Below are 13415 nucleotides of genomic sequence, written 5' to 3'. Positions count from 1 at the left end.
AAAAATTGGCGTATGAAAATATAAAGTAAAAATCTAATAAATAACACAATTACTCATGCCATCACAACATCAATAAAACACTTGAATGAAACTCAAGAAAAAATATTTAAACAAGATTTTAAAACCCTGACCATGAAAGAAAGTCATGATTTCTTCAAATAAATCCTTTATATATTATACGTCTTAATTTATGATCCTACTTATATTAATTCATCTAAAATATCAATCCAAATATTAATCTCATAAACATGCACGTAATAATAATAATTTTATAAATCTCATAATCTTACATTAATTGATCTAGTATAGTATACTGTTGTGGTGAGGAAGGCGGGACGGGAGCCGTGAGGCGGGGCCGGTGGCGTGAGTGATAGTTGAAATCAGCTGTGCGCACACCGGTCCCGCATATCTCACAGAGGAAAATGGGAGCAAAAGAGGACGAGCGACGGGACTGCTGACGAGAGAGGACGGGGCCCGATCATATGTTTTCAGTTTGTATTTATGTTCTTGTGGCCGGCAGTTGACCGTGAGGTGGCTGCCAGCATTTTACTTCCGAGTTATTGTTTGTTTATTTTTATGATAGTTTGTTAAATGTTTGCCGGCTCCCGCCCCCTTCCTTCCGTACATTGAACCGTGTTACAACGGAACAGTATAGTACTACAGTTTTATTTATATAGCGCTTTTCACAATGTGCATAGTTCCAAAGCAACTTTCCAGAAGAAAATAAAAAAACACAGAAAAATAAAACACAGTGCACATCATGATGTTTATAAAACAAGCAAGATCAATCTAACAATTAATAAATAATATCTACTATCAGCAGTCTCCTGGTGAGCAAGCCAACACGGCCCTGTGGCAAGGAACCCATATTCCAACGATTATAAATAGAGAAAAAACCCCGGGAGAAACCAGACTCAGCCGGGAGGACCAGATCTCCTCTGACACTCACTGAGTTTGATTAAACATTACTAAGTAAATGATTAATCGTGATTAATATCATGCAGAACAAAAGTCTGTGTAAACATCATATATGTGTGTGTATTGTGCATATTCATTTAATATTTATAAACTATTAATTACATATAAATGTTTTTCATTCTATATTTTTCTTAAATGTATAGATGTATGTATGTGTTTTTATAAATTCAAAATGAATATACACACACAAATTCTATGTAAACAAAAACTTTAGTCCAGAAAACTTTAGACAGCCCTAGTATATACTGCATATATTTAAATTGCAATGCAATACTATTGATAAATCTAAAACCAGCAAATATTTAGCATTAAAACAAAAGACGTAATAGACCGAAATCCAGTTTTATGTATCACGCTATTCACATACACTGCTAAACAATTCTAATCAGTGTGATGAAAACAGCTCACGCACAATGTCTGTTTAAACTTTTGTCGGAGAAAAGTTCAAACACTGAACAACATTGGGTTGACTCTGTACACCAGACCTGAGAACTGTGGGGCATTATGTGAACCTGGATCTAAACACAGGGGACGGAAGGAAACGACAAAGGCCCAGCAAAACCACATCGGTGTCATGTGATCCGTCCTCAAAGCCACGGTCATTTGTTGTGTGAATAAAGTGTGAGGTGACCTCTCGCTCAGCTGGCCTTTGAGACGAAGCTGATATTACATGGAGACGCTTTGCTCTTTAAGACTCTCCAGCATCACTGAGGACACAATGATTCTCATTATGACCATCTGCATGGTAGGGTCAGGAACAGGTACCGGTCACATTGATCCTCCCTCCGGTGGGTCATCAGATCCTCTGTGGCTTTAAGCCCAGACTCAATGACTCGCATTCTCATGTGTGGGAAAGAGAAAACAGACTCTTTCAGATGGGAATTTACCTGAAACACAATGTCCGTGTGTGTGTGTGTGTTTGTGACAGCGAGAGGTAAATGAGCTGCAGAATTCACATTCCAACACTGTTAAAAACTCTGTATAAACCTAAATACATTTCTCCTACACTCTTAAAAATAAAGGTGCTCTACAGGTTGTTCACAGCGATGCCATAGAAGAACCATTTTTGGTTGCACAAAGAAGCATTCAGTCAAAGGTTCTTTAAAGAACCGTCTCTTTCTTACCTTTTGTCATCTGTAGATCCATTTTTCGCCACAAAGAACCTTTTGTGAAACAGAGAGGTTCTTCAGATGTTTAAGGTTCTTTATGGAACCAAAAGGTTCTTCTCTAGGGCATCAAAGAACGTTTTGAAGCGCCTTTATTTTAAGAGTGTTGAGAATAAATGGAAACCTTTGCTTAGGTCTCATCTGCGTCTCAAATGTTTCTTCTGAGAAAATGAGTCAGAAATGTGAATAGAGTTTGAGAAGAGATCTCAACAATGTGTCAAATTGAGCTCAGATTTGTCTCTTTTGTCACATTTCTCATCACATTTACACAAATCCAGATGATTTTACATTCATTCACACCACCAGACTCTTCATGTATTTACAACATTACACTCATTTAAATCTCTTTTGATTTCTGCTGACAGAAACATCTGAGACTTAGTTTATTTGAGTTGTTAAATGAATGTTGTTGGTTTTTCGTGCGGCGTCTGCACAGAACACACGGTTATTTTCACACGTATCAGCTACCACGGAATCTTAAGAATGACTTTGGAATTTCCTTCCGGAGAGATTGACACACACCGCGGTGACCTAAAGACTAAAACACTCGCTCATTTAAACCTTCAAAAGCAGGAAGAGTTCAACAAAAACACAACAGAGCCCTGACAACAAGTTTCTAAATGTGTTCTGTGCCGCTCGGTGCCTTTGGGCTACACATCGTAACCAACAGAGCAGAGAATCCTCCACACCGACGCCTGACGCTCAAACATTCCAAAACACACACACACACCAGTCATAAAATGAGCCCTGAGGTACTGAAAGCCGTCTCCAGAGATGAGTGTGTTGATTCGGCTGCGGGTGATCATTACAGATGACAGCGCCGCCCTGAACAACAACAACCACCCTCGGGCTCAATGATTTGATCTGAATGACGTACGTACATTCGTCTGAAAGACGTCAAACCTGTATGAGTGTCTCTCTTCTGCACAACACAAAAGAAGATATTTTGAAGAACGTCAATCAAACCACACAGAACTCCATTGACTTCCATTGTATGAACACAAAACCACCGGGACATTTCTCAAAATATCATGTGTTGTGTTCTACTTGAATAAAACCATTACCTGAGTTGTCTTTGCTCCGCTTCTCGATGGTCGGGATGGCCGCCTCCAAGTCCAGTTTGCCGAAACGGAAGGCGTAACCGTTAATGAGTTTTTTGGGCAGGACACTACCGGAGCCGCCGGAGGAGGAGCGCACTCGGTGACCTTTGACCTGCGGGGTTTTGTTAGTACGTTCCAGAGATTTGGAGCGTCTCTCTCCTGGACTGAGTTCAGTGTTCCCGACTCCGCTGTGCGTCTGGAGGACGGGAGGGCCGGTGCGAGATTCCTCACCTCCCAACCATCCCCGAGCGCAGATCCTCCGCTCCTTCTGAACGGAGCCTCGCTGTGTCCTCGATTCATCTTCTTCTAGAATAGACTCCGAGCTGGACCCGATGTTCATGGGGTTCTGCAGCGCCTCCATGTAAGATTTGCGGAACAGCCGGCGCGACTCGAAGGCTGCCGAGTCTCTGCGGTGGTGTTTCCGGAGGCCGGGGTTGCTGAGGTCGGTGCTGAACGACAGCATTTTGTGAGCACTCCTAACACATGTTGCGTCCAGGGTGGGCGTCTGGGGAAGGGAACAGGGACTGGAGGTCGACTCCGAGCCGATGCCCACATCAGTAAGGCTACGACTGAGGACGGGCGCAGATGCGGTTGACTCCCCCCCCTGCGAGTGCAGGGAATCACGCGAGCTGCGGCGACTGTCCAGCGTTCCGGTGGAGCCGTGCGTGCTGCAGGTGCTCAGCTGACCCCGCAGGGTCGTGCCGCGGGCCTGCATGATGGCGTCAGCCGTGCTGGTGACGAATAAAGGGTTGACCACGTTCTTCCAGGGCGTGCGGTAGACCACGCTGCCGGTATTCAGGAGGCAGTTCTGGAGAGGGTGCAGGTTGCGATCGCGTGTTACATTCTGCAGGAATTCAGGCGTGAACACGCTGCTGTACATGCTCTCGGCGACGGGGATCTCTGTGATTGCTTGCCCGCTGCCAGACAGGCATTTTATCACCAGTTTGGCAGCCTTGCGGCCTAAAGGAACCACCTGCAGGTAGAAATCTCCCTGTCGCAGGCGAACTTTGTGCAGGGGTGCCAGCTGAAGAACCACTTTCTCATGCAAACAGAGCGGCCATCCCTCGTGACACAGCAACAGGCCTTTGAACCGAAGCTGTGGAGAGAGAAAAAGAGAGAACATCTTAACATGGAAACACAAAATCCAACATGTTATTGGCGGTCTGTGATCATTCATTATTAATGCAGTAAATCTTCAGACAATAAAAAAATATATAGTTGCAATAAAGCTTTGAAAACAACTGAGCTACTGCAACGCCCCTGAAAAATGGTTTACCTTTGTGCAATTGGTAGATGGTTTTATTCAAAATAGGTTGGAAAACTACAAGTTACTTCTTCTTCAAAAGTTGAACTGGGCAAGTTAAAACGTTAAAAAAGTTACAGGTACAAAATAACGACAATACAGCTATAAAGTAAATGATGTCAGTGGTTAATTATATAGTAAAGTCAAAGTTTTTATATAATCAAAGTCAAATTGTATAATCAAATAGTCTCTCAAAATGATCAAAAGCATTCTTGCAGTTACATTGAAAGAGCTTTTTAATAACATTATATGTCATTGCTAATTCTGCTAATATCTTCCCCTGTGTTCATCAGAACAAAGACATGTATACAGATTTGGAACAAGAGTGAAGTGTCCCTTTAAAACGTATTTCTGTTATCTGGGTCAGCTGGTAAGTCTGACGTTATATATTCAAACAGTCTATGAGGCAAACACATCTATGATGTAGGAATGAGTTCAGTGTGTCAGAGATTTGTGGTGAAACTCACACAGGCCTCGTGTTTTATGATGTGCAGGATTCTCTTGGCAGGTAAGAGAAAGTCGATGAAACAGCGCAGACCATCACTGCGATACTGTCTCTCCACCACACTGAAGAGCTGAAAGAGGACGGTCGCTGCCGTGGAGCTGAACGGAGGATACAGCGCTGATAAGATGCTCTGAATACAGTTATCCAACGACTCTGAATCCTGAAACAAATCACAAGAGTCACACATGACATCTTCTGACTTCTGATGAGACACCGTTCCATAAACAGAGAGGGTCAGATCCCACAGAACACTCTCAGCACTCCACGTTTTCATCCTGATTTACACTTGTATATTTTGAACTTAAAGCCTTTTGTACCCTAAAGTCATCATTTCGTTTTCCAAGTTCATTTCCAAAGTCAAATATTCATCACTGAAATGCAAACATCAGCTGATATAATTCTGACATTCCTGCAAAGTCGTATTCTGTGCATTCACCTCAATACACAATAAAACAAACACTGAGCAGCTCACCCGAAAATAAACATTCTGTCATCACATATTCTGTCTCAGCCATTCAAAACCTGCATGTGAGTCTTTCATCAGTGGAACAAAAAAGAAGATATTTTGAGAAATGAATGTGGTTTTGGGTTCATATAATGGAAGTCAATGGTTTGCAGGACAAGAGGGAGAATAAATGATGAAAGAATTTTAGATTTTGAATTCATTTAAATGTATGTATTTGACATTATCAACTGAATAGAATTGAATGAGCTCTTCGTGGCACAATGATGTTTTTGGTTTGGTTGGTCAGACTGTTTGGGTTTGAGTCCGTGGCCCATGATGGTAATAAGTTCAATTCCACTTCATCTGTTTAGACACACACACACACACACACACAGCAGGACAGGACATCAGGAGGTCAGGGGTCGTGTCGTCCAGCACTGATGAAACAGGAAACACCTGTCAATGTAACGTCACTCACTGGACAATAACAGGCTGTTACTCACACACATCACTGTATAAAATCAGTGAAGAAGTGAACTTTCCTACAGGATGTGTTCACACACTCTCCTCCTACACACACACACACACACACAGACACACACAGGTCAACAACATCAGCTGTAATGGTCACTCAATGTAATGTAAATGAGTTTCATTACCTATAAATGTCTACAAACCCCTTAACAAAACTATAATAGTTATACCAAATTCAAATTTATTTCAACTTATATTGTTTTTGATTGTTTGAAAAAAGAAAATCCAATGTTTCACTACACGATTAATGTTGCTACAATACAGCATTATTGCAATATATTGAATAAATAAATAATGCTTTACAAGTCAAATTGTTCTTTAATGTTGTTTTCTTAAATCACACTCTTGAGAGGAGTATGAGAAGTTTTCCTAAAGAAAAACTGTGATGTAAAACCATTCGCTACTGCGTTGAAATATCAACCAGACACAGACATTGAAATACTTACAATACTATCATATATGTGTCATATTAACACAATATCAATTATCACAGGTATTATTAACGCCGGTATAAAGCCTAATAAACACAATGAAGACAGGAGAGAAAAAACTGTATTGAATACATAACTGAGGAAAATGAAATCATTGACACCAGGATAATTGCAAAACATACAGAATACACAATATTATAGTGAACGATGAACTCATGGGCTTTAGAAGCGTTGTGTGGGGCTGGGACAGGATCCAACCACTTTAAAAAAGAAAAATCCTTCAATGCACGGCTAGACGTGGATTATACTTGAATGAGTCATGTTGACGTGGAGGCCAAGAACCACATTCAAATGCTTTAAAGCACGGCTAGCCGTGGTTTATCCTGATTATACCATGGTCATCTGCCAAGTTAAAGCTGTCATTGATGTTTGTTTACAGAGTCATTTTTGATCAAACAGGTGAAAATGAGGGTCTGAGTGATAGAATGAGGTTCTCTTATAATAACATAATCTCTTCTCAAACTCTCATGACAGACAAATTTGTGGCTTTTTTGTCACAAGAAATATCTGAGATGTGAATGAGATTTAAGCAAACATTTCCATTTGATCTCCATTTCATCTCACTGATGTGAAGGAGAAATAATGGAGATATTAGAGAGATCTCATCTGTGATTTTTCTTTCGTATGGGTATCACTGCTCAGTGAAGCCGCAGGAAGAGTCATTCTGTGGAGGAAAAGCTAACAATGGAAGGAAAGGCAACAGGACTTCATCATAAGACTTTTTTTAGGCTTTTGGGCCGCACAGAATGCCGCCCAGGGCAGGAATTATGAACTGGGCCGATAGAGAACGGTGTCTTCAGAGTTCAGGCCACATGGACAAAGAAAGCCAAGGTGACATGGTGAGCTTCCACAACTCACAGCATCTTTTGGAAGTCTAAAATCTGAAAGCTGCTGAAATATCAAAATGCAGGTCACTTTATATACTCTGTGTGGATTAATGTCAAATGATGTCAAACTAACTGTAAGAAATTAACAGATGAGGTTTTATTAAAGCGGAGGTAACACAGGCCGATCTCATATTAATCTTGAGTACCTATAGAGTAGTATTGCATACTTTGTATCTTCGAAGAATATTTCGTTTGATCAAATTTATAAAAGAGTCAGAAATCTCAAACATTGTCTCCAGGAGAGATGTCAACAATGTCTCAAACTGACATCAATCAAAAGTCTATATTATAGAAGATCAACAGAACATCTCTCATCACATTTACCCGAAAGCAATTTTAGCAAATCTCCAGAGATATGAAAGAGCAACATCTGAGACGATTGTTTATGTACTAACTTAACAGTGTTGAGTAAATTACTCTGATAAAGTAATGAATTACTAGTTACGTATGACATATTCAATAGTGTAATTATATTACTGTACAAATGACTCTCTACAAACAGTATTTTATTACTTATTACTAATGACTTTCTATATCCTACATCAAGCTTGATTAGTTCAGTGATTTAAGGATAGACATGAAAAGTCTCTATTAAATCATTCAAATAAATAATAAAAAATGAAATAAAGTATTCTTATTAACTGACCAAAGTATTATACATGTGAGAATTATAGCACAGATTTTGAGTTAGAATTTGAATTTTGAGGTCAAGTATTTACTTTAATTCCATCAGAAGTGGCTAATTAAATTACAGAAAGAATTAAATAATCTCTTAATTAAAATTTTCAAGGGAAAAGTAATTAAATGACAATAACTAATCACTTAGAAACTAGTTACACCCAACACTGTTTCTTAATAGCTAAGATTTGTTAATTTTAACATAAAAAGTTATAAATTAAAGTTTTTAAACATCTTCAATCAAACACAGCTTATGTTAAAATATATTTGTGTTATGTGAAGTAATAAAAATACTTTTTCAATTTTTTTAAGTTGTTTGCCCCTGGACCTTCAAACCCAAAATCTTTTGTTGGGCTTTACTCACTGTTCTGAGTATTTCATGTGGCAAATGTATGAATGTTTGCCCACCCAAAGTATAACTTGACCATGAGAAGACTAAACTTGAGTCTGGAACTCAGAAACTTCAAGGCGAGTGGGAGATAAGTGTCGCTTTGAAGATGAAAGATAAATAAAAGCCTGCAAAATGAGAGGTTGAGATGTATTTCTATAAGCTTGAAGAAGTTTTTTCACCTGTGTGAAGACAGTAAAAGAGTTTGAAACAGCAGTCAGTGGAGCAGTGTGTGTGGTATCTGAGATGTTTCTGGTCGACCGTTGAGGTGCTGGAAGAGATCTGAACCTGTAATTATATTCCAGGTGTCCCGCTGCAGACCTGTTCTTTATTTAACACAGACACCACACAGCAAAGACTGTGAAGGTTTCTACAAACCACCTGAAAAACCTGAAGTATTCAACTTTGACCCGCAGCACTGAGACCGACAGAAGTTTTGGTCGGACACGATCTGAGAGATATCTACATAAAACAATATCAAAGAGATTTGAGATTTGAGTTCTTTACACTAGTGACCATTGAAAAACCCGTGACAACTTCATAATACACTAAAACCACCTCACAACACAGAAACCATCTACAACTCTCTAGCAACCAACTAGCAACATCCCAGCAACCAATCACAATGCCCTATAAACTCCAAAGCCACCAAGGAAATCACTGTGTGAACAAAACAACCAATTAGATCATCCTATGAATACCAAATAAACTAATCGCAACACCCTACAAAGAGCAACACGCTACAACCAATCAGATCGCATTAGCCCTGCCAGTTAGTGTTAATGTAGCGCGAAATGTACTATTTTTAGCATTTGTTTCGATGTTTAGTGTCATAATATCCTTCAGGCGTTGTGATCCGACCACTGATGCATTGAATTTTCAGAAACTTCTGTTGTCACAGAAGTTATTAACGGACCTTTTTTCCATAATAGTAGTCAACAGATCTGAGATAAACAAGCAAAATAAACAGGCGTCGACATGGACATCTTGTCTTCATAACTGAAAACAATGATGACCACTAGGAGATAAAACACAATACTATCCAGATTACACTAAAGGAGGGTTACTGAACTTGGTAAAAAAAATTGATCTAAAGCAAAAGCAGCTGAGAAAACCTTCATTCAACCTCCATCTCTTAAAGTCCCAGTGAAATAAAAAAATAACCAAAATAATAGCTAACCAATGTTGGTTATTCTGTTTTAAATTCACGTGCCCTCATAATCTTCAGTTAAAATCCAAAAAAAGCACTTCTGTCCTGTGGTGACTATCCATCTTAAATGACGTGTGTTAGGTGGCTTGGGCGGGGCATCCATTAACTCCTCCCCTTCAGCTGTCAGTCTGCTGCCAGTTTCATTTTAAAATGCAACGGCTGTGTTTCTACTTTGTTTTCCTTTTATTTTGTTTCTAATCTGCACTCAAATTGCATTGAAAAAACAAGCCACAGCCACAACCTTTTTCTTATTCGAAATGCATCAGAATACGGAAGTAAACACGATCGCAACTTCTGGTTCACAGGGACTTCAAGAAATCAAACCATGGTTTTATTGTAGTACAATTGTAACCACAATTTTACTACGAATACCATGTTTTACATTGTTAGTAAAACCAGGGTAAATGTTCACAAGGGTTTCCACAAATATACAGTAGAAAACCAGAAACACAAACTCTGTGTGAACTCCTGACAGTCTAACAGGAAGATCACATGAGAGTAAACCTGAGTCACATCTCCCTCCCTCTCAGCTGTTCAGAGAGACAAAAGCCAAAGCATCAGTTGTCCGGTGGAGCATGAGAGCCCATCAGGGGAGGGTAACTGGAGAAGAGCCGACTCAAATCTCTCTTTATGGAACACAACCAAACAAAGAGTGACAGGATAACTAAGCCCCGCCCCTCATATGCAGGTGTCAGAGCCTGCTGACAAACACACAATTATAGAGAGAAAGAACACAATGAGTCGACAGCAGGAGTCTGACATCATGAACTGGTACCCACTATTAAACATCTGATGACATTCACACTTCTGTCAAGAATTATGCACCGTATGAACGTAAAATACTAGGAATCGCAAAATGTGTTCCTGAATGAATGAATAAATGTAAAATTCATTTCATATTTTGTGAAATATAAAAAACTGAATCTCAGTTACAAACACCAGGAATTTTCATTTACATTTTACGACTTGTTATAGAACATTCAAATAATAATTAAACCTTTATTGTATTTTATTTAAAAAATGTCATATTTATTATGTTTTATGAAATACAAACCTCCCCCGTAAAATGACAGGAAAAGACTGCAAATTTACAAGAAATTCAGAGGAAATAGTAATTTTACCGGGAAAAAACCTTATCTTACAGTTTATTTCTGGCGCCCCAGCTGCCAGAAAATTCTTGTTTTTTACACTTTATTTTGGAAATACGGTCAAAACTAGAAAATTACAGAAAAAGCCAGCAAATTCTTTACAAGAAGAACTATTTATTATGTATCCTTTAATTTTACAGGAAAATATTTTTACAGTATTTTTATAATTTTTCAGTTTACAGAAAGTTTCTTTTCTTTTTTCCAAATTTCTTTTTTTCAGTGAGTAAATTAGTAAGACAATCTGTCAATTACATGAATGTGGTGCATTCTATCTTTTGGAATATTTGTTTAGATCCTGCATTTCACCTCATGAAAGTGACATTAAAGCAATTATGTCAATTACTCGTTTGAGACTGAATCATCATCATCGTGAACGCCCCTCTGAACGCTTCATCTGATGTGACTGACAGCTGTCTGACGGCTCTATATCTACACATGGAAGGTCCATCACACAGTCGCTCTCAAACAGGTTGTCGCCACAATGACACGAGCAGAAGAGACATGAATCCTGCGAGGTGTAATTACACAAAAGAGTTAAACACGCTCTCATTTAGAGATCGATTATAGACACCGCTCCCGTAACTTCAGCTTTCATTTTAAAAAGCCAAACATGAGTCAATAACAAGCACATCAGGTCCAACCAACCCAACAGACTGAAACAACTCTCCTAAAATGATTTATTTTATTTTAAAAATCTTTTGAAAACTGCTTTTAAATAATGCCAACAAAAGTACCATGGTACCTATAAACGCTAACATTAAAAGAGAAATTATCCAATTGTTTACTACACTGTAAAAGTGTAGTTATCATTTATTTTGGAAGATTACTATTCGTTGTACCGTAGTAAATAAAATGTAGTAAATAAAAAAACGTTCCTACTAGTTCTAACTTCACTACATTTCATTAACACTAAACTAAAGTCACTGAAGTAAATCCATTGGCAAGAGAAGAACTCTGAATCACCAGGTAAATAATGCGGTAAACATAAATACTGTGCCATGATAATAAACATCCAAATATCAAAACACTAGAATCTGAAAACGGTGCATGATACAGACTCTGAACAGAACCGCAGAGGAACACTCCCTAAAGAAAGTAAAGGAAAAGAAGGACAAGTTGTGATTAGAGAAAGAAAACAGCAAAGTGGTCTCTTCTTCAGATGGTGGTGTCACTGAGGCGGGTGCTTACCTTAATGCTCAGGTAATTCTCACAGCTCCGTGACTTTACTCTGGAGTGCATAGTGCTCAACATTCAGACAAATCATAAATAAACAAATAAATAAATCAAGTTTAGTTCAGTAATCCAGTGTACTTCCAGACATGACGCAGGCGTTCACGTCCAGACCCACAGCGTCCATGAGCGTCTGTGTGTGCTCTGAGAGAGAGAGACAGGATCCACCCCGCCTCCAGTCGGCCTCTCCCAGCTGGATAATGCACACTGATGCAATTTCCTTTAGTAGTGGGAAAACACAACACAACACAACCCCCCAACACAACTGCCCTGCAGGGAACAGACCTCTACTACCCCCAGCAGCTACTCTCTCTCTCTCTCTCTCTCTCTCTCTGTCTCTCTCTCATTGTCCTCACTAAACAAACGGACTAGAGTTTCAGCTTATGTTGTCAAAGAAGGAGGGAAAGAAAAAGACATCAGCACACCGCCGGAGCTTCAGCTCTCTGAGTTGCAATAGTGTTCCTCTAAATCTCGTCAAAGACAGAGGTAATCCCTCCGCCGGCGCAGACACACACTACACATCCGTACAAGAGATCTGCGTCTCAAACACAGTGCCAGACTTCGTTTGAAAACATTATTTACTCGAACTGATATAGTTTTGTTTTTCTTCAGAACGCAGAAGATATTTTGAAGAATGTTGCTAATCATACAAATCGGAACTCAATTGACTTCTATAGCATGAACAAAAAACCACTGAGACATTTCTCAAAATACCTTCTTTTGTTCACTGAAGAAAGACTCACATTCAGATTTACAACCACATGAGAGAGAATAAAAAATTTACAACATTTCTATTCCTTTAAGTCTGGGGAAAGTATTTTATGGCTCATAAAATGTTTAAAAGCTGTTTTAAGTTTTAACAACTAAAGATGTCAGCGTTGGATGTTTTTTTTAATGCTACAAAATAATTTTTTTATTTAGTATTTTCGTCTTCCAGTGTATTTCATTATGAGTGACATTCTGAAATGAAGATATATTCACCTGAAAACCGCATTGACATGAGACACATAGTCATGTTTAAAAAATAGTCATGTTTTGCTTAAAACAAGAAAACACGTCTTTCTTTTCCTTTTATTTATGTATGTTTAGTTTTTCTATCATAATTCTTGTCTTTTTTTTAGTAAGATAATTGTGCTTCTCAAGTAAATGCATTTTCATCTAAGCATATAATCAAATATTTGTACCGGAAAACAAGTTTTGTGAGAAATAAAAACACAGTTCAGATATTTATATGTCTTTGTTAAAATCTTTTTTATAACTTCATCTTGAAATGTTTAACTTCATGTTCTCCTTCACTTAATCATGTTTCTCTCTATGAGACACAACTGAAATATTCCAGAGATCTTTTATCA

General features: G+C 38.7%; 1 protein-coding gene across 2 annotated transcripts in view; it reads right to left on the bottom strand.

Moving 5' to 3' along the window:
* Positions 1-12467, bottom strand: part of zgc:158766 (uncharacterized protein LOC100009641 homolog) — a 30161-nt gene extending 17694 nt beyond the window's left edge. For both annotated transcript variants that reach the window (XM_056762175.1, XM_056762176.1), the window contains exons 1-3: positions 12022-12467; positions 5015-5212; positions 3209-4340 (exon numbers count right to left, since the gene is read on the bottom strand). In XM_056762175.1, the coding sequence (XP_056618153.1) occupies positions 3209-4340; positions 5015-5212; positions 12022-12084 (1393 nt within the window). In that variant the 5' untranslated portion in view covers positions 12085-12467. The remainder of the gene's footprint in view (positions 1-3208; positions 4341-5014; positions 5213-12021) is intronic.
* Positions 12468-13415: the final 948 nt, after the last annotated feature.

The sequence above is a fragment of the Triplophysa dalaica genome, chromosome 12 (genome assembly GCF_015846415.1).
Source record: "Triplophysa dalaica isolate WHDGS20190420 chromosome 12, ASM1584641v1, whole genome shotgun sequence".
NCBI lineage: Eukaryota > Metazoa > Chordata > Actinopteri > Cypriniformes > Nemacheilidae > Triplophysa > Triplophysa dalaica.
The sequence above is the reverse complement of the archived record's forward strand: the minus strand, read 5'-3'. Positions and strand labels throughout refer to the sequence as shown.